We start from the raw sequence: 22,558 nt of genomic DNA, 5'->3' as shown, positions 1-22,558 counted from the left end.
GGATTGTCGCAGGCTGAGGAAATGTCTCTGGGGAAGAGGCAGGAGCACTGTTGGGGGCTGGAGACACCGAGGACACTGAGAGTGAGGGGACCAAGGGCACAGGCAGAAGAGAGTCAGGAGCGGGTGAAGGAGAGAGCCCACAATGAGGTGCTATTTTCCTTGCAAACGGAAGGGAACATATGGGGCCAATTTTGAGGAGGCAAAGGTACTGAAATCTGGAAGAGAGTGGAAATGGTTGGGAATGGGCTGTGGGAACCCGCATCTATCTACGGACCCGTCTTTGTGAACCTGACCGCCCTCACCTCACTCCATCTGTAAGGGGCTTGGACAAATTCGCTAACCCCCTTTTTACCTCTAAAATTCTGATTCTATGAGAGTGTTTCCGCCCACCAGTTCTGGTTCTGCCTAATGGAGCGGCATAAAATAAAATGTTTTACATGACAGCTTTTCAGATATTCAGAGCTAGCTAGCCAGCACGTTCCCCTTACCCTTCTCTTCTCCACTCAAAATAGCCCCACTCTTTCAACCTCTTTTTATGACACTATTTCCTGCTAACACTCACCTGGGTATATCTTTTTAAAAATAGGTACCTCAAAATACCCACGACACTTCAGACTGATCGTCTGATTATTGCAGTGACCAAGGGATTACAAACTCCTGTTATTTGCTGATAGCGATTTAGCATTTTATCAATTCTTATTTTAATTACTTAAGTACCGGTGCCCGCTTTGGCCGCAAGTACACTAAAACCAGAACTACGGGGAAGATTAGCCTGGCCCCTGCAGAGAATGACGTGCAGATTTGCGAAGAGTTTAATTACATAAATACTGTCAAACTCAGTCTGCCTTTGGCTCTCCTCTTCCCCTTGCCCCCATGCTAATATAGTTCTTTTTCTAGTTAAGATTTTTTTTATTGTGATAAATATACAATTTACCATTCAAACCTCTTTAAGTGTGCAGTTCAGTGCCTTTAGGTATATTCTCATGGTTGTGCAACCATCACCAGATGGTTCTCCAGTTCTCCAGAACTTTATCGTCTTCCCTTACCAGACTCTGTCCCCATTAGACAATCACTCCCCATTCGTCCCTCCCCCAAGACCCAGGCAACCAGCATTCTACTTTCTGTCTCTATGAATTCGACTGCTGTAGGCACTTCATATAAGCAGAATCATACAATATTGGTCCTTTTTAAAATCTGGCTTATTTCACTTAATATAAGTTCTTAAAGGTCCACCCATGTTGTAGCTATGTATGAGAGCTACATTTTTAAAAAGTTGAATACTCCATTGTGTGTATATGTCACATTTTGTTTATCCCATCTTCCGCTGATGGACATTTGGGTTGTTTCCACTGTTTGGCTATTGTGAATGATGCTGCAATGACCATGAGTATACAAATATGTTTGAGTTCCTGCTTTCAGTTCTTTTGAGTACATACTCAGAGGTGGAATCGTTGGGTCAAATGGTAGCTCTGCTTAACTTTTTGAGGAACCACCATATTCTTATAAATACTTTTGTCAAGAGCATATTCTTTCAGGCCTCTGCTGGTGGACCCCATGCCTGCTCTATTTTACGCAATGTCAGGTACAATTTACTATGCACAGCGATCCCTATTGTAAAATAGAATCATTCGCATGTAATGTATAGCCCACTGCCCAGATTATAATTAGTGCAAGGATTGGCTATAGTTTATTAGAGATTTATTTATTTTTATTTCAGTAAACTCTACACCCGATGTGGGGCTCAAACTCACGATTCTGAGATCAAGAGTCGCATGTTCTACTGACTGAGACAGCCAGGAGCCTCTATTAGAGATTTTAATCTGTGACAAGAGTAGACAGCATAGCCAAATACTGAGCAATGAAACATTGAATAACGTTTTCAAGATGACTGGTTTTAAAAACATTTTTGATATATTACTGTAGGCTTCCCAATCTCAACTTTCCTAAGAAAACATTGCATTTAGTAGCAACTAACCAGAACCACGAGGCTTTACAAACTGGTGCGAATCTGGATCAATGTTTACATAGTGCTACAAATTCTTATGTCCAAGGTAAGCTCCAGTCAGCACAATTCTAGATTTTACAATTTTATTTATTTTTAATGTTCACTTACTTTTGAGAGAGTGAGAGACAGAGCACAAGTGGGGGAGGTGCAGAGAGAGAAGGAGACATAGAATCTGAAGCAGGCTCCAGGCTCTGAGCTGTCAGCACAGAACCTGACGTGGGGCTCAAACCCATAAACCATGAGATCATGACCTGAGCCAAAGTTGGACGCTTAGCCGACTGAGCCACCCAAGCGCTCCTAGGTATTACAATTTTAAATACCCTGTGTGATGTGCCTTGAAATCAGTGTGCTGGGAGATACTGATCTCCACTGTCCCCAGGATGGCCAGATGGATGAAACTTGGAGTAGCTAGAGCTCCATTACCGGTCACCTGGTCACTAGGAGTCCTGGACTCACTGAAATCTGGCCAAGGAGGGATGCCACCACCTGGTCATTCACTTCGGCAGCAGCTGCTGAGTGTGCTATTGCTCATCAAAGACAAGGGGGCCATAGTGTTGCTATAGCATCTGATGTTTCAGGTACCCACGGTGCTGCTAGCCATGTGAGGAATGGGGGCTGAAGATGGGGCTAAGGATCCTTGCAGGTATAGCTCGGGACAGCCTGGCTTTCTGCTTCACATACATGGAAAACTTCTGACCTTTGTGGTCAAAGCCATGGGCAGAGTGGTTGTTCTTTTTTTTTTTTTTTTAAGTTTATTTATTTATTTTGAAAGAGAGAGAGAATGAGAGGGAGAGGGGCAGAGAGAAAGGGAGACAGAGGATCTAAAGCAGACTCTGTGCTGACGGCAGAGAGCCCGATGTAGGGCTTGAACTGGTAAACTGTGAGATCACGAGCCGAGCTGAAGTTGGATGCTTAACCGACTGAGCCACCCAGGCACCCCCAGGATGACTGTTCTAAAAAAACACATGTACCTTCTGTGAATTATAGCTTCATCATCTTGAAATATTTGATGTGACTGATTTCAGTTTGAAGTCCACGTTATAAGAAATATCACATTTGTCAATGAAAGGAGTTGGAGTCTTTAAATTTAATTTCATTTGTAAATTATTGAGATTTAACTCAAATACCATAAAATTCCCTTTAAAAGTATACAATTCAAGGTATTTTAGCATGCTCTCAGCTGTGCATCTACCATCACCTTCTAATTCCAGACTATTTCCAACATGTGAAAAAGAAACTCTATTAGCAGTCACTCTCCATTTCCCTCTACCTCCAGGTCCTCGCAACCACTAATCTACTTTCTGGCTACATGGATTTGCCTATTCTGGACATTTTATATAAATGAAGTCATGCATTATGTGCCTTTTGAGTCTGGCTTCTTTCACTTAGCATAATGTTTTCGAGATTCAGCTGTGCTGTAACATGTATCAGTACATTTCTTTTTATGGTCGAATAATATTTCACCATATGGATATACTACATCTCATTTATCATCAGTTCAACCATAACTTTCTTTCTTTCTCTTTCTTTCTTTCTTTCTTTCTTTCTCTTTTTCTTCCTTTCTTTCTTTCTTTCTTTCTTTCTTTCTTTTGAGAGAGCATGTGCTAGTGGGGGAGAGTAGCACAGGGCGGGTAGAGAGAGAATCTTCAGCAGGTTCCATGCTCAGCGTGGAGCCTGACGTGGGACTGGATCCCACGACCCTGGCATCATGAACTGAGTTGAAATCAAGAGTCAGACCCTCAACTGACTGAGCCTCCAATCATAAATTTTAAACGATTATAAAAATGGTTTTAAATTTTTTGTGACATATTTGTGCACATAAATTTCTTGTATGATGGTGATTATGAAGAATCTGAAGATACTATCACTATAAAGTCTGGATTAGGGATTGTGTGTAGGATTTCAGACTGTTATCAAAAAAAGTCATGTTCCCACAATGACTTAAGTCTTCTGTTGACATTTTATTTTATTTTAATTTTTTTTTAATGTTTATTTATTTTTGAGACAGGGAGAGACACATGAGCAGGAAGGGGCAGAGAGAGAGGGAGACACAGAATGTGAAGCAGGCTCCAGGCTTGGAGCTGTCAGCACAGAGCCCGACGTGGGGCTCAAACTCACGAACTGTGAGATTGTGACCTGAGCCAAAGTCGGACGCTTAACCGACTGAGCCACCCAGGCGCCCCTATTGACATTTTAAAAATCATTTCTTAGAACTGTTATATAAATTTAAAAATTTCTATAAAACTTTGTACATATTATTTTTCTCATCATAATTGTATAAAGGATATAGAATGAATTTTTTTTCTCTAAGTCACATGTATACATTCCTAAGTCCCCTCGTTTATTCCATTGTGCCACACACAAAAAATATTCTTTTAGATTTTATTTTTAATGTTGTTTTTTTTTTTAATTTTTTTTTTTCAACGTTTATTTATTTTTGGGACAGAGAGAGACAGAGCATGAACGGGGGAGGGGCAGAGAGAGAGGGAGACACAGAATCGGAAACAGGCTCCAGGCTCTGAGCCATCAGCCCAGAGCCTGACGCGGGGCTCGAACTCACGGACCGTGAGATCGTGACCTGGCTGAAGTCGGACGTTTAACCGATTGCGCCACCCAGGCGCCCCAATGTTTTATTTTTTTAATTAAAAAAATTTTTTACATTTATTTATGTTTGAGACACAGAGAGAGACAGAGTGTGAGTGGGGGAGGGGCAGAGAGAGAGGGAGACACAGAATCCGAAGCAGGCTCCAGGCTCTGAGCTGTCAGCACAGAGCCCGATGTGGGGCCCGAACCCACGAACTGTAAGATCATGACCTGAGCCGAAGTCAGACGTTCAACCGACTGAGCCACCCAGGTGCCCCTATTTTTAATTTTTTAAATGTTTATTTATTTCTGAGAGAGAGAGAGAGAGAGAGAGAAACAGAGTGTGAGCAGGGGAGGGGCAGAGAGACAGGGAGACACAGGATCTGAAGCAGGCTCCAGGCTCTGAGCTGTCAGCACAGAGACCAATGTGGGGCTTGAACTCACAAACCATGAGATCATGACCTGAGACAAAGTAGGACACTTAACCGACTGAGCCATCCAAGTGCCCCAGAAAATTTTATTTTTAAGTAATCTCTATACCACATGTGGGATTCAAACTCACAACCCCGAGATCAAGAGTCACATGCCCCACCAGTTGAGCCAGCCAGGGACCCCCTCACAAATATCTTTTTATGTATGCCAGTATGTGAAAAATGCTTGGAGGCACACTTTACAGAAAGCCTCAGATTTTATTTAAGGATTAAAAAAAAATTTTTTTAGAGATTTTAAGTAATCTCTACACCTATCACGGGGCTCAAACTTACAACCCCAAGATCAAGAGTTGTATGCTCTACTGACTGAGCCAGCCAGAAAGCTTCAGATTTTAAAGAGGATTCCTACTAGGAAGAAATGGCCACATTTATGGCTCTTTATATGGCTGAGAAAGTTCACAAATTTACAACTTTGCACACTGGTATTACTTCCCTACAAAATTCATCCTTCATAAAATGCTCATGGCCAAAGTTTATAGTCTTGAGTGGTACAGGGGCTGTCTGGAGACCTATGGGTCAGTTTTGTGGAGAGTCAACCTTTTCCCCCTAGCTCTCTTGAGGTGTAACTAACCAAATTGTAAGATGTTTAAAGTGTACATCATGATGACTTGATATACACATTGTGAAAGGATGTCCCCCCACCTGGTTAATTAACACATGTATCAATCAACTCACATATTTATTCCCCCCCCCACTTCTTTTGGTGAGAACATTTGTGTTCTACTCTCTCATCACATTTCTATTACACAATATGGCATTATCAGTTATAGTCACCGTGTTATACATTAGATACTTGAGTCAATCTTTTAATTGGCTGGATCTAATCCATTCATTTCCCCCCTCTGATAAGATCATCTCAAGTCTAAATCATGATTTTGTGACAGCAGTTAATACTCTGCAAATATTTTTTAAATTTTTATTTGTTTATTCAGGGGAGGGGCAGAGAGAGAGAGAGAAGTAGAGAGAGAGAATCCCACCCAGGTTCCATGCCCAGGACAGGGGCCCGATGCCCAATGTGGGGCTTGATCTTACGACTATGAGGTAATGACATGAGCCAAAATCAAGAGTTGGACATGTAACTGATTGAACCACCCAGGTGTCCCTAAATTATATATTTTTAAATATGTATTTATTTAAGTAATCTCTACGCCCAATGTGGGGCTTGAACTCACAGCCCTGAGATCAAGAGTCGCACACTCTACTGACTGAGCCAGCCAGGTGTGCCTCTTTATAAGACATTTTGTAAAACAAAACGTTCTCACATTTAAAGCTGTAAACTCTAGATGTGAAAATAACACATACACGCCACACACTGTTATATGGTTTATTTTTAAAATGATAGTAATAAATGCTTTTCCCTTGTTGGGAAATGACATACCTATTTTCAGTGGATAGAGACTTAAAAAGTAACAGCGTTCTGTTCAAACTGAACTTGTATAATTGCACAAAAGTCATACAAAGCATTAAGAAATGCTAACAAGGCCTGCAGCTCTCTCAGATCCTCATTGAGCACACCCTGTAAGGCCTTGATTTCAGTGGGGACCCCTGATCTGAGCAATACTGATGCTCACGCCAAGTTCCTCAGTGACACTTAGGCAGAGGTTAAGAACAGTCAGGAGGACCCACATGCTTTGTGACAATGGAATTCTGCTCTCATTAAACATTAGCATTAATGATGCATTCACTTTCTCATTATATTAGGAACATTAAACACTTCAGCTTGAAGTATATTTTCCCAGGCTTAAAATGTAACCCTATCAGCTTAAGTTTTAGGTGACAGATTCCCACTTCAGGAAACTAAAATTAAAAAAAAAAAAAAAAAAAAAATTAACATCATAAAAACCTCTTCCAAGAGGGTCCTTTATGCTTCCACCAGCCTGGGTCCTCACTTATTTTCTAACACTCACACACACACACACACACACACACACACACTACATTATTGTTGATCATATGCCAACTGAGGGGTGGCAGATAGGTTCTGACTCAGATCCCAACTTTGTTTTATTGGTAGCGGTTATTGGAAACACAGTGTTCCAAAGGACTCTGAGGTCACCGCTGACCTGGTGGGCAGTCCCCATGCCTTACTTGTGATCTCTCACACAGACATGGGGGAAGGGGAGCCAGCACTCCTGCATCAGATCTGTAATCTTTGTATTATCAAGAAAGCTAAAGGAGGGTGTCGGTTATCTAAGCTTTGAAAAATATAACAGCTCAATTTTCCTATTTTAATGAGTTACAATGTCTTTATCTTGGGTTTTCTTACTTTATGAATCTTTATCTCAAATTAAGATATAATGTCTATGGTAGGATTTTTCCCTTTCTGACCTTGTTACAAAGCTTAGTGAAAGAATAACCAAGTTTTAAAAGAAGACACAAAGAGAACTTTAAGTCATCTCATGAGGAGTACCTTCCTAATTTGGATATGAGGACTATGGGAAGAGGAGGGTTTCTACTCCAGTATTTCTACTCCTGTGTTTTAAATAAACAGGAATATTTTATTAAATAAAATACTGTGTTTTATTAAATAAAAATAAATGAAGAAAAACAGCAATTCCTGAGACAAACACACAAACGGATGTGGCAGAGCCTATCTGGAAGTGCTTCCTTCATTTAGATGGTATGCATCATCAATGACCCAACCATCTCTCTTCAACTGAGGGAGAAAGATCCTAGTGTAACATTTGAAGGATTTCTGAGAATTAAGGTTTTCATTCGGAGAGGCTGGTGTATGAGACTTCGACATGGAGGAAATGTGGGGCATGTCTGTGGTGTGGCTAAGAACGCGTGAGATTCTTGCACTGTGCACCACTATCTGCTTAACAAATCCCGAATATATCAGGCGGCCCAGAAACACTAGGCCGGCTCTTGATGGTGCTGGTAGTCTGATCCGATGCTTAGCTACTGAAGTTAATCTGGGACTCAAAGGACAATATACTTGGGCCAGGGACTAAAAATCACCAGAAGAATTCTGCAACAGCCATTCTGTGGCTCGTGACAGCTGCAGAACTTGACTAGGTTCTAACCAGAAGTCTGTTTCATGTCCAGGTATGACGCTATACATAAAAGTCACTGGGCTTTTACTTAGAAAGTTGAAGACTCCTGAAAACGATTTATAGCCAGAAAAGGAAATTCCTTATTTCAGTATTGTAAATGAACAAAGGAAACTCAATCCAAGGAAAGGGTTGTTGGGGCCACAGAAGCCCAGAGGGTGAGAAGTTGTGGATTTATTTTCAGTCCCCTTCTTTTAGAAAGTAGCATAGGGCTGAGAAGTTGGAGGGAGGCGGGGAGGACAGGCCTGGGGACGAGACTCCGGCTGTGTGGCCATCCGTTCCCACAGCTGCTTAGCAGAGCCAAGCATTCGAGGGTGAGCACTGGCAGGACACCGTGTGTATCACTGATTTATAACATGATCTTTGTCCCCTGATGATGCCGTGTGTCTGCTTTTGGCTGTGTACCTTGGGTTTTCCTGGTGAGACGGGCAAATATCTAACACCAAGTGTTAATCCCCTCGCCTGTTTCTTTCGTAAAATCCCTTGACTTTACGCTCTAACAACCAGCAGGTTCTGTACATCTTGGGCCATATCCAGGTTTAAAGGAGGTGAACACACTAGTTCTAGGACAGAAGCTCCCAAATAAACCACCTGTGACAATCTAGCCCTATTCATTCTGCAAACTGAGTTCTTGTATGACTGCAGCCAGTACTGTGTTGAGGGAAATATGACTCCTTCCTACTGCCCTTCCAGGGCTAATATTAGAGAAATGAAAGGATCACAGGATGTTCTTGGTGAACTCTTGGTGAGTTCCGCATTTTGCACTAGAGGAAACTACAGAATTGTAACAGGAGCATCTCTCTGAAACGTGGGTGCCATTCCTCCGACTTCAAGAGGGTTAAGGAGAGGATCTACCTTTTCCCCGGGGCGGCAGCTTCTAGGGTGTGCCATAAGGGTCAGTGCACTAAGAATCTATCAAGAAAGCATGGATGCCTGGGATAGGAATCATCTTCAGCCTGAGAACAGATGGACAGAGGTCTAGATCTACAGAAGACACAAATATGTTTTTCTTTCTCTTCCATCTCTTCCCTTATCAAGAGTCTAAACATTTTCCAGGCCATAGGCAGCCAAATAGCAAGAAAAACTCAAAACTGTTTTAATAGTTAGTGTTGCTAGAATCTGGATTAGAGCTGAATGGTGGGACTGCAGGACACCAGTGCCCACAAGGGCTCATATGGCTCCAGTAGAGACGTAGGATCTGGAAAAAATGGACAGCAGTTATGGAAGGTATGTACTAGCCACCCACAATCACTGACAGGTGGTTTTTAGTATAGGCAGAGACACTGGTGGTTAGCTCAAAATACAAGCATCATAAACATCTTATGACATTAGGTAGATCTTAGCCAAAGTGCAGAAAGGGAAAGACCTGGAGAGAAGGAGAAAAGTTTCTGTATATTTAATTGTGTTAACTGGAATGCATGGAGATATGTAACCACGATTTTTCTTTACATTTAAAAATTCAAACTGCCTTGGTCATTAACTGTACAGAGTTAATGTTACTGAAGTTGTAGTAACATCCAGTTCAAAAATTCAATTTCCCAGATTTCTAGATACTTACAACAAAGAAAGATCACACACAATTACATACATTCATACAGTTGCCACACTCCCAAACAGAACACGTGTATAAATGTGCACACAGAGACACACACACTCAGGACACGCGCACAGATGCGAACAAACACCCCGTTTGAACCTGAGCTGCACGTGGGCTGCAGTGAGGGTCAAGAGGCCCTGCTGCATATCTGTTCTATGTCATTCATTTCTTTGGGACAATCTGCAGAAAGGATGAGAGGTGAGTCCTGAGTCACCACTACATCATCTTCAATCCGCACACCAAGACCACGAAACTTCTCTGGGGCATCTCTGTCATCCTCTGGAATATAAATGCCTGAAAAGTAGAAAAAAGAATGTGCTGTTCATAAATGGCAGTAAGTGGATGATTTGGGATAAGTAAGTTAACCTCTCTGTGTTACAATTCATCTGTAGAACTGGGATCCTAACAGTATCTACCTAGATTTTGGATATTAACTGAGATAATACACATAAAAGTGTGTGGCACATAATGGTCAATAAATGTTGGCTATCATTGCTAGAACTATTACTCTAGTTTTGTGAACTAGACTACAGGCGCCACGTGACCATGATAATAGTGATCATGATTCTGTCATATTCTAGTGGTTCAAGCAGGCCACTAAAGTTACTTTTGAGTATGTTAATATGTGCCAGAAACCAGTAGATTATATAAATGCATTCCTTCCCTCCCGAGTCATCCCATGGGAAAAGGGAACTTTGCTAAAATAAGGACATAAAGTATTTTAAAATATATGAAAAACACTTATTTTGAGATTATTAGCCTGAACAACCATAAACTAGAAAAACTCAAGTAAGTTCTTTCCAATAAGCCGTAAATATAACTGATGTACACAATGGAGAGTAAGAGAGAAACAGGAAGACTTTAACAGACATTTGGACAATTCTAAGAGTCCCCTTTCTAATCATGAAGTAAGATAAGAACAGGTCTTTTCATATTTAAGAAACTGGAAACTTCCTCCACTATACTCACAGATGCTGCCCTGGGATAAAAAGAAAAAAGATCAGCGAAGGAAAATGTATTCAAAGTCTAAGGAAGCACCCATGCACCACCAGACTATACTGAATAATACATAAGGCATACATAATAGCAACATGTGACTGGGTACTATAAAGTCGGGTCCCAACTATAATTTATATACTTTAGAGATGAAAACACTTGAAATCTATTGTTGAAATACATTTTCTTGACAATTTAAAAATCATTCTTGGGGGGCACCTGGGTGGCTCAGCTGGTTAATTAAGTGTCTGACTTCGGCTCAGGTCAAGATTTCACGGCTCATGAGTTTGAGCCCTGTATCGGGCTCTGTGCTGACAGCTCAGAGCCTGAAGCCTGTTTCATATTCTGTGTCTCCAGTTCTCTTTGCCCCTCCCCTGCTCATACTCTGTGTCGCTCAAAAATAAATAAACATTATAAATTTTTTGGGGGGGGCGTCGGGGAGGCTCAGTCAGTTACGCATCTGTCTTCAGCTCAGGTCATGATTTCATGGTTCGTGGGTTCAAGCCCTGCAATGGGCTCTCCGCTTTCCACACAGAGCCCGCTTCGGATCCTCTGTCCCCTTCTTTCTCTGCTCCCCCCCCACCTTCTCAAACGACAACAACAAATTTTTTTAAATCACTCTTGGGGTGCCTGGGTGACTCAGTCGGTTGAGCATCTGACTCTTAATTTTGACTCAGGTCATGATCCCAGACTTGTGGGATCAAGCCCCATGGGCTCTGAGCTGAACATGGAGCCTGCTTAAGGTTCTCTCTCTCTCTCTCTCTCTCTCTCTCTCAAAATTAAAAACAAAAAACAAAACCAAAAATCCCTCTTGTAACATCAGTCCTTACACTCCACTGTGACCACCACTTTTCTGTGGAATTCTGTCCACTGCCCAGGATCGTTCAAGCCGGGGAGCCATTAGATTGCCAGCTTCCTGTCAAACTTGGGAGAAAGGACCTGGACACCAAGAAGCAGAGCAGCTCTCTGAAGGAAAGCACCTGTGGCTTTAGAGGCGTGAGCATCCCACCACTAAACAGGAGACGAGTAGAAATTGGCCCCGGGAAAGGCAGGGTTTAAAAAAAGATTTATTTCTTAATATCTACTTATAGAAAGCAGTCTCCATCTGTTGTTTACTGGAGAAGTCAAATGAAACAAATTGTGTGATGTTAAATAGGAAAGCTCAAGGAAAATCTAAAATAAAATTCCCTTCTACACTGAAGAGATCCATTTTCCTGTCTCTCCTAATTTAATTATGTTGGTTCAGGTAAAACTAAACAACATTTACCTTTCTACCTGATAGTGTCATGTGTCCCACGGGATCAGGGCCTGCACCTGCCCTTACCTGGCTCTACTGTGATTACCATACCAGGCTGTAGAGGGAGGGAACGGGGCATGTCAGGGGTGTCGTGGACATCCATCCCGAGGTAATGGCCAACGTGATGAGGGCAGTATTTTCGAGCAGTCTGGAAAAGATAATCACCACAGTGTTATTAGGGCAATGACCCCTTAAGGGGAAAGCTGGGCATGTATCGATCAGTGACATATGTGTTAATACCTCCCCCCTGGTTCTGCCACTTAGGTTTAACCTGTCCTCTGGTTAATGCCTAAGAGAACCGATAAACTGCTACCTCTTAAATGCAATTCTGCTGATGGCATTCGAATGCGTCCAAGTTTCCATTCCCACTATTTGATATACTACATACATGCTGACTTGGGTAACCCCAGCAATGACTACAGTAAATGAAACTCTTTTCAGGGTGGAGGGAGGATGATTATGTTAGAATAGTTCTCTTTTCAATGTTCACAAGTCCCTCTCAGAAAGCCTGCTCTGGAGACTGAATATCTCACAGCAACTTGTGGAGTAGGCACAGGACATTAAATTAACACAGTAATTATTAGGCATTTACCGGCTTGGATATTCCTATCTGTTAATTAGATTTGTTGGCTGCAGCAGCAGGAGGAATTTATAGCGTCTTTCCTATTGATAAAAGAAATCCTGGCAGCCTAAACTTGGAGATGAGATGCCTTAATGGTCTGTTTGGTGTGGCCACCTGGCATCTTAATTTACAGCTAAGGTTTTACATTTTTACTGAATATCATTACATTTTGGCTACAGATGAAATTCACCAAAGACGTGGCCCTTGGGGATATTGTTAGTCTCACCAATGTCACTGAAGCAACAAACACCCTCCCCCATGATTTCTACTTTTCAAAATCACCACAAAAGGATTGAGAGTTAACCTTTTATCCTTTTTGTGTCCTTTTCCATTCTGTCTGCATCAGCCTTCATTTTATATTTTCTGCCCACTGAGCTACTTACACAGGATGCAACGATCTAGAATGTGCTGCCATCTTCTGGAAGAAATAAGTACTGACTCCTTTTGTTTTAATCCATGTTCAATCTAAACCTCTTCTAGATGAAGAATCACAAAGACCATTTTTAAATCTAATTAGTTTTCTAGAGGCTGAAACCCAGCAGCACATCAGGTGTTCTTGAGAGCCGAGGTCAAAAGAGGGGCCATACCTTGAAGGCGTTATTTTCCTTAATGTTCTTCACAATCCCCAACTCCTTCAGCTTCTGGGCTATCAGTGTCAGCATCAAGCTGTAGATGTTCTCCAAGCTTGTCCCAGGGGAGCAGAGCATCAGACAATCTCTCTGAATCTCTAGAACAGCTTCATAGAGTTCTGCCTGAGGTGCTGTGAATCTGGGGACAGGAAAACCAAAGAACTCACATTTGGAATAATCTGATATTGCAGGAAGTTTGCTTCCAAGTCTGATTAGGAAAAACTCCAAGGTGCTGATGATGGGGCATTGTTGACACCTAATCAGTATCAATATATCAGTACTGACAGGACCTTAATTGTGACCTAGACACTCAATAGGAAGAACAATAACTCTTCAAGCTGGGGCAGCAACAGCCTCTCCTGCAAACGATTAGCAGATATACATGAGGTGAGGCTAGCAGATAAAGTCAGCCATGAATGCATCTGGAGGGTCAGACCAGCCTCAGCTTGATCCTTTCCATTTTTTTTTTTTTTACCACTTTACACACACACACACACACACACACACACACACACACACACACACAAAGGGTGCTTGGGTGGCTCAGTTGGCTAAGCATCTCTGACTCTTAGTTTTGGCTCAGGTCATGATCTCACAGTTCCTGAGTTCGAGCCCCAGGTTGGGCTCATGTGCTGTTGGTGTGGAACCTGCTTAGGATTCTCTCTCTCCCTCTTTCTCTGCTTCTCCCCCACTCTCACCATGTGCTCTCTCTCTCTCAAAATAAATGAACATTTAAAAAGCAAAAGAAAACAAAGCCTAGGAATCCACTTCTTGTAGGTAAAGCCTATGTCATGAGATACACTAGTAGATACTCTGGCTACTAGGTATCCTTAGAATAATAATTTCTTTAGCAATCATGGAGAAAAACGAGAAAAAATTAAGCTGGTGCGGTGTATGATATGTATTTTCTACACTGCTGATGGGGAGTGTAAATTAGTATAGCTGATTAAGTCAAAGGTTTTAATAAAAATATTCATAAAATTTGAGCTTATAATTCTGTGCTAAGAATCAATCCTAAGAAAATATTTGACGAAAAACAAATAACCCAGTGAAGAAATGGACAGAAAACATGAATAGACACTTCTCTAAAGAAGACATCCGGATGGCCAACAGGTACATGAAAAGATGCTCAACGTCGCTCCTCATCAGGGAAATACAAATCAAACCCACACTCAGATATCACCTCACGCCAGTCAGAGTGGCCAAAATGAACAAATCAGGAGACTATAGACGCTGGGGAGGATGTGGAGAAATGGCAACCCTCTTGCACTGTTGGTGGGAATGCAAATTGGTGCAGCCACTCTGGAAAACAGTGTGGAGGTTCCTCAAAAAATTAAAAATAGACCTACCCTATGACCCAGCAGTAGCACTGCTAGGAATTTACCCAAGGGATACAGGAGTACTGATGCATAGGGGCACTTGTACCCCAATGTTTATAGCAGCATTCTCAACAATAGCCAAATTATGGAAAGAGCCTAAATGTCCATCAACTGATGAATAAATAAATAAATTGTGGTTTATATGCACAATGGAGTACTACGTGGCAATGAGAAAGAATGAAATATGGCCCTTTGCAGCAACGTGGATGGAACTGGAGAGTGTGATGCTAAGTGAAATAAGCCATACAGAGAAAGACAGATACCATATGGTTTCACTCTTATGTGGATCCTGAGAAACTTAACAGAAACCCATGGGGGAGGGGAAGGAAAAGAAAAAAAAAAGAGGTTAGAGTGGGAGAGAGCCAAAGCATAAGAGACTGTTAAAAACTGAGAACCAACTGAGGGTGGATGGGGGGTGGGAGGGAGGGGAGGGTGAGTGATGGGTATTGAGGAGGGTACCTTTGGGGATGAGCACTGGGTGTTGTATGGAAACCAATTTGATAATAAATTTCATATATTGAAAAAAAAGAGAAAATATTTGAAATTCAAAGAAAGCTGAGTATATAAAAATGTTCACTGTAATAAACTTTAAATGTCCCCTAATAAGAATGGTTAAATATAACAATATAATGAGTATAATGAACATCTACATCCCAAATCCAAGTTTGGCCATGAGCAACATGTTATATTTGTGTCACTATGAGGCTGCCCACACTCCAACCCCCACAGTATTTCTAAAGAGTTTTTAATAGTTCTTATTTATTTATTTATTTATTTATTTTGCTTATTTTTGAGAGAGAGAGAAAGCGTGAAGGATGCACCCACGTACAAGTAGGGGAGGGGCAAAGAGAGAGAATCCAAAGGAGGCTCTAATTGACACGGGGCTTGAACTCACGAACCCCGAGATCGTGACTGGAGCCAAACAAAACCAAGAGTCTGATGCTTAACAAACTGAGCCACCAGGTGCCCATTAATAGTTCTTTTTCTAAAAGTTTATTTATTTTGAAAGAGACAGAACAAGCAGGGGAGGAGCAGAGAGAGAGAGAGAGAGAAAGAGAGAGAGAGAGAGAATCTCAAGCAGGGTTCACACTGCCAGCACAGAGCCTGACATAGGCCTGGAACCCACAAACAGTGAGATCACGACCTGAGTCGAAATCAAGAGTTGGACTGAGCCACCCAGGTGCCCCATTAATAGTTCTATTTTTAGTGTAAATTTTATATACACTAAAATGCATAAATCTGAGCTGTACAAGTTGGACAAATGTCAATACAATCAAGGTGGTCAATAATGTAATTCACATCTATAAGTTGTTATCTTTCACCACACTTGGGAAGATTTTGGCCATTATTTCTTCAAAGGTTTTTTCTGATGCATTCGCTCTTCAATTTCTGGGGCTCTAATTAGATGTGTGTTAGATGGCTTGAAAATATCTCATAGGTCTCTGAGGTTTTGTTCATTCTTCTACAGTATATTTCTCTTCTTCAGACTGGATAATTTCTATTTCTCTTCAAGTTCACTTGACTTCTGCCTCCAATTGGACTGTAAAGTCCACCTAGTGAATTATCCGTTTCAGCTATTGTCCTTTTCGGCTTTAGAATTTATTTAGTTTTTGAAAAAAATCTTTTTATTGTAAACAGAACAGAGGCACAGAAAGCCAAACAAACCAAATATAAATACCTTAAGAAATTAGTGTAAGGTTGACCAGTCAGATAAAAGGTGGAACTTGGCCAACTGTCACAGAAGTCCCTTCTATGTGCCTCATAACTATTACAATTCTCCCAGCATGTAACCATTACTCTAACTTTCCCAGTTATCATTTCCTTGTAGTTTTTCATTTGCATGTACATGTTTATCATTTTTACTGATATAGTTTCTAGATCATAAAATTCACCCACTTCAAAAAGTTTACAGTTCCGTGGTTTTTAGCATTTTCACAAAGTTGTGCAACCATCATCACTATCTAATTCCAGAGCATTTTCATGCCCCCTCCCCCTTCTTGTATCCATTAACAGTCACTTTCCATTCCTTGTATTTAAAAAACTATTTTATAACCCAAATGTGCATCCCAGGATAATTATCTTCCTGCTTATTTAAAATAAATTTGATTTGTCTCTTGAATCTCTTTTAGTCAACAGGTTCCTTTCTCTTTTTTTAATGTTTATTTATTTTTTGAGAGACAGAGGGAGACAGAGTGTGAGCAGGGGAGGGATAGACAGAGACAGAGTCACAGAATCCGAAGCAGGCTCCAAGCTCTGAGCTGCCAGCAGAGTCCAATGTGGAGTTCAAACTCACAAACTGTGAAATCACGACCTGAGCCAAAGTCGGACGCTTAACCGACTGAGCCACACAGGCACCCCAACAGGTTCTTTTTTCTAGCCTTTTTTATTCCCTCGTAAATTATGTGTTAAAGAATCCAGGCTGTTTGAAATACAGAGTTTGTCACAGTCTGAATTTTGCTAATTGTATTCACAGAATGAATGCCTGTGTTTCTCCAAACTTCTTATATTGAAGCCCTACCCATTAGTGTGGCTGTATTTGGAGATGAGGCCTCTAAAGGAAGTAACTAAGGTAACATGAAGTCATAAAAGCGGGGCCCTGCTCTGACAGAATTAGTGTTCTTATAAGAAGAGACACCACAGAGCTTGCTTTCTCTTACTTTCTCTCTTTGTGTAAAAGAGGTCATGTGAGCATACAGCAAGATGGCGGCTGCTTACAAGCCAGGAGAAGAGGCCTCCGGAGGAAACCTACCTTGCTAGCACCTTGATCTTGGACTTCCCAGCTTTCAGAACTGTGAGAAATAAATTTTTGTTGTCTAAGCCACTAAGTCTGTTGTATTTTGTTACGGCAACTCGAGCTAACATACATATCCTCTTAGTGCAGTTCAACATATTCCTTTGTCTTTTTTATTTGTTACAAATTGGCAGTTGGACCCCAAGAATGAATCAGACTCAGGTTCAGTCTCTTTGGTAAGACTGGCTATATGTAGTACTTGGCAAAATTGTAGGAGGCACATAATATCTGATTATCTCTTTTTGTGATCTTAGCAGCCACTGATCCTTAGTACTTATATCTATACATTAATGGGTGTTGCAAAGTGGTAATAATTTTAATTCTCTATTTTTCATTCACTTCATGTAATTTTTTAAATGTTTATATTTAAAAGAGAGAGCGTGGGGCGCCTGGGTGGCTCAGTCAGTTAAGTGTCCGACTTCGGCTCAGGTCATGATCTCCCGCGTCGGGCTCCGTGCTGACAGCTCAGAGCCTGGAGCCCGTTTCAGATTCTGTGTCCCCCTTTCTCTCTGCCCCTCCCCTGTTCATGCTCTGTCTCTCTCTGTCTCAAAAATAAATAAATAAATGTTAAAAAAAATTTAATAAATAAAAAAAAATAAAAGAGAGGGCAAGCAGGGGAGGTGCAGAGAGAGAGGATGTGAAGCAGGTTCTGTACTGACAGCAGCGAGCCTGATGCGAGGCTTGAATCACGAACCTTATGACCTGAGCTGAAGTAGGAAGCTTAACCAACCGAGTCACCCAGGCGCCCCTGAGCGCATATTGATATTTCAATTAAAATTTGAGACCACAGAATTTTTATGTAACCTCTCTATATTTCATTTGCCTTCTTTCTTCTGGGTTCTTGAGGACACAAGGAGGACAGAATTAAAATCATCTTTTACTCTTTTGTTTTATATTTCTTTGTTTTTTATTAACTTTGTATGAGATTAACCAAGATACTTTTTTTATTGCTTACTTTATGTGAAATTAATTTTCCTGAACTTCTGAATGAGGCAGAATTTAGGAAAGATTTTTTAGCATCACAGAGCTTTTTCTTGTTTTGGTGCAGTGGTAAACAATATGGTAGCTTGCTTTCAATTCCTCTCCCACTCATTCCTTTCCCTTGTCCCGAACTTGCTCAATTTCGATTCTACTTCCAGCAGTTTCTCCTCAGTGTGAGAAGGGAGCACAGCACCCTCAAACTTCCTTGGGCCTTTGGAGTGACAAATCTTTCCCATTTCAGTTTCTGTTCTCGAATTGGTCATCATCCTTTCCAGTGAACAGCTATTGGTTATTTGGGAGTTCTTTGTTCTCAAGCACTTCAGACAGCTTCTTCCACTACTGTTGTTTCCTTCTTTTTCCTTCCACACAGATAGTGATACCAGCCAGGTCTTGTGGTTGTATAGAGTGTGTTCATAAGTGTTTGTACTTTTAGGTTGAAGTGATACCCTATCACCCAGTGTTTGGTTTTGCTACCTAGTTGCTCTACTGTTATTTGACAATTTGGAGAGACAGAAAAACTATGCTTTTGTTGCCATCTCCCCAGAATCCTTGGTTCTTATTTCTTAGTTTCTTATTTCTTACTGAAACTCTCAATCTGTTCACTCACTATATTTATATTTGTTCCTTTAACTCTATGAACATATCTGTAATAGCTGCTTTAAAGTTCTTGTCTGCTCATTGAAATTTTAGGGTTATTCAAGATCTGCTTTTATTGGCTGTATTTTTCTCGACTATGGTTATTTTGATTCTTTTCCTGATTCTTCTCATGTCTAGTGATCTTTTTTTAACGGAATACTGGAATTACTTTTGTAATCAGAAAATTAAACTTCAAATTTATTTACTTTATTTTATTTTTAAATGTTTATTTTTGAGAGAGTATGAGCAGGGGAGAGGCGGGTGGGGGGGGGGAGGGTGGACAGAGGATCTGAAACAGGCTCTGTGCTGACAGCAGTGAGCCCAATGCAGGGCTTGAACTCATGAACCATGAGATTATGACTGAGCCAAAGTTGGACACTCAATAGACTGAGCCAATATATATATATATAGCCAGTCTATTTATTTAAAGTTAATTAATTTTTTATTTTTAAAAAAACATTTATTTAGGGGCTCCTGGGTGGCTCAGTCGGTTAAGTGTCTGACTTCAGCTCAGGTCTGATCTCATGGCTTGTGAGTTTGAGCACCACGTCGGGCTCTGTGCTGACAGCTTGGAGCCTGGAGCCTGCTTCAGATTCTGTGTCTCCCTCTCTCCCTGCCCCTCCCTCACTCTCTCTCTCAGTGATAGACATAAAAAAATTTTTTTAATTAAAAAAAATGTTTATTTATATTGAGAGGGTGTGAGTGCAAGTGGGGGAGAGGCAGGGAGAGGCAGGGATAGAGAGAGAGAAAGCGAGAATCTCAAGCAGGCTCTGCACTGTCAGCACAGAGCCCGACACAGGGCTTGATCTCATGAACTGTGAGACTGTGACCTGAGCCAAAATCAAGAGTCAGATGCTTAATCCACTGAGCCACTCAGGTGCCCCTTAATTTTTTTTTTAAAGATTCTATTTTTAAGTAATCTCCACACCCAGTGTGGGGCTCAAACTTGCAACACTGAGATCAAGAGTTGTATGTTCTACTGACTGAGCCAGGCAGGCACTCTTCAAATTTATTTTTATTTTTAAAAAATGTGAATGTTAATTGGGTGTGTTAACTAGGTGTGTCTAGGTGTCTGATCCAGTGATATGATAAATAAAGCAGTCTTAGAAAGTCATCAGGTACTTTGCAAAGGCAGTTAACCTGAGCTAGAGGGGCTGAGTATGTTTCTTTAGTCCTTTATTCCTCATATACCCATATTCCAACTCATACTCCTAAGAAGCAGTGGGATCTGTAGAAGTCCTACCTGCCATTGACAGGCCAGGTCCGGGTTATGTCACTCACATAGCAAGAAGACTCACAACCTCCATCCAGCAGCACCATTTCCCCATCCTGCAACAAAAGTGAGATATGTCAAAGTAGATGACCTTATGATTGTCAGCTATTTCTTCTCATTTAAACTCTCTGTGCCTTTCACTTTATATATATATGTAAAAAGCTAACTTAAAGAAGACTAATCTGTGTTCGTTCTCACAAGAAACAGCATCTCAATTTTTCAAATGAATTCACATTGACTCAAGAAAGGTGCCACTGCATAGTAGTACATAGGCTCTGGAACCACACTGCTTAGATCATCATAAATGTTACTACTATCATTATTAGTTTTACAAATCCTATGTAAGTTGGTATCCAGGGCCTTATTCAAATACAATTACCCTTAACCATTTAACTTTAGAATATCTCTTCCCCATTTGTTCCCCATCAAAGTACATGTGGGGAAAGAAAAAAAAACTTTGGGTATCTTTACCTTACTTCTTGTCATGTTATATTGAAATTATTTATGTCCTTGAAGACAGGGGATATCTTATTCATATATAAATGAGCACACAACATGGCATGTAGTAGAATAATGGGCTAATGAGTATTTATGTGTGTACATATATATAATAGCAACTTTGAAGAATAGATGTGGTTTTTGTTTCTGGTAAAATGCCAGAATACGTTTCTTGTTAGAAAACAACTAGATGCTGGATCGAAAGTATATTTTATGAAAGGCTGGCATTACATAATGCAAGAGATGTCCTAAAGACATTTTCTCTCTTGAAAAAAGACACCCTAGAACTGAAACTAGAGCTGAAAGTAGTGATAAGGTAAGTGGTACAGTATATATAGAAAAGGAGATGTTGCCCTGAGGTCCTGCAGCAAAGTGGGGAAAAGGAGCCGGACATTTTTGCATTAACCTAGGATGCTCATAGGGGATATAAGAGTCGCAGGGCACTAGGATCCACTTGACTTCTGGCAAAAGCATAATCAAACAACCTTTGGAAGAAATTTCCCCCAAATCTGGGCTGGCATGATTTCTAAAAAATAACATCAGGCAAATGTGAACTCACAAGCCAAGGTTGTCAAGCACCTGATGTAGGTCACCATGCCTGAGAGTCGGCAGGAACAACAAATTTAGATCTTCCAAGACTTCAGATAAGGAAGGGCTATTATGAAAGCCTTAAAGGGATAAAGTACGGAATCACAAAGATGAATAAGCAACAAGAGACAACTGACAATAACTCTGATTTGAAAGGGACCAAAAGGAAATAAAAACAACTGCTGAAGTCAATCACCCAGGGGATGGCTGAAGAAGCAGATAAGACAACCAAAGGGGAAAAAACTAGTTTCATGGAAGACAGACATACCGAAGGCTCTGAGAACATGACAGAGAGAGACAAGGCAAAAATAAACATGAAAGTTAGCTTACTGAGACCAGACAGAGGTCTAACATGCATCTAACTGAGATCACGGAAGAAGTGGATCGAGACAGCGTAGGAGAGACGGTATCTACACCACGGTCTGAGGATTTCCACGAACGCACAGATTCCGGAGGAAGAAGGGACCATAATGACGATATGTAAAAATAAATCTGTTCTTAGACATACAAAAAATCAGAAACACCAAAGAAAAATAAATCTTAAAAGTAGCCAAAGCAAAAAGAGAGACCCCATAGGAAATGACAATTATGTTTTGTTTGTTTTTTAACTTTTTAAAAAAATGTTTATTTATTTTTGAGGGAGAAACAGAGACAGCGTTAGCAGGGGAGAGGCAGAGAGAGAGGGAGACACAGAATCTGAAACAGGCTCCAGGCTCTGAACTGTCAGCACACAACCCGAACACAGTTTGAACTCACAAACTGTGAGATCATGACCTGAGCCCAAGTCAGGCGCTTAGCCAACTGAGCCACCCAGGTGCCCGTTTGTTTGTTTGTTTTTAATCGGCAACACTGAAAGTCAGGAGAAAGGGGAATGATATACCACAGGTGATGACTGAAAAGTGAAGATAGTTTCTTTGGTACAGCCTTCATCAAGAATTGAGAATGAAATAAAGATATTTCAGCTAAACAAAACCAGAAAATTTTCTCAGCAACAGACCTTCATCTAAAGGATTTTCTTCAGGCTGAAGGAAGGTGATCCCGGGAGGGCCATCGAAGATGTGAGAAGGAAAGGTGAACATGCATGTAAATCGAAACAAACCTGCTTCTGATGGTTGGAGAGAGCTGTGGTGAGCATAGAG

The 22,558-nt window shown here is 41.0% G+C and overlaps 1 protein-coding gene across 8 annotated transcripts in view; it reads right to left on the bottom strand.

The window, feature by feature from the left end:
* XPNPEP3 (X-prolyl aminopeptidase 3) overlaps nucleotides 1-22,558 on the bottom strand; it is a 95,790-nt gene that overhangs the window by 9,591 nt on the left and 63,641 nt on the right. For 4 of the 8 annotated variants that reach the window (XR_007153737.1, XR_007153738.1, XR_007153739.1 and 1 more), the window contains exons 7-11: nucleotides 20,304-20,389; nucleotides 13,232-13,412; nucleotides 12,050-12,170; nucleotides 9,781-10,023; nucleotides 7,320-7,330 (exon numbers count right to left, since the gene is read on the bottom strand). Coding sequence is in view for 3 of the 8 variants with exons in the window: in XM_047865074.1 (XP_047721030.1) it covers nucleotides 9,857-10,023; nucleotides 12,050-12,170; nucleotides 13,232-13,412; nucleotides 20,304-20,389 (555 nt within the window). In the remaining 5 variants the exon portion in view is untranslated. Of the gene's footprint in view, nucleotides 1-3,303; nucleotides 3,311-6,389; nucleotides 10,024-12,049; nucleotides 12,171-13,231; nucleotides 13,413-20,303; nucleotides 20,390-22,558 lie in introns of those variants that run through there. The other 4 variants (XM_047865075.1, XM_047865076.1, XR_007153740.1 and 1 more) reach the window with 3 other exon arrangements.

Source organism: Prionailurus viverrinus, chromosome B4, assembly GCF_022837055.1.
Source record: "Prionailurus viverrinus isolate Anna chromosome B4, UM_Priviv_1.0, whole genome shotgun sequence".
Classification (NCBI taxonomy): domain Eukaryota; kingdom Metazoa; phylum Chordata; class Mammalia; order Carnivora; family Felidae; genus Prionailurus; species Prionailurus viverrinus.
The sequence above is the reverse complement of the archived record's forward strand: the minus strand, read 5'-3'. Positions and strand labels throughout refer to the sequence as shown.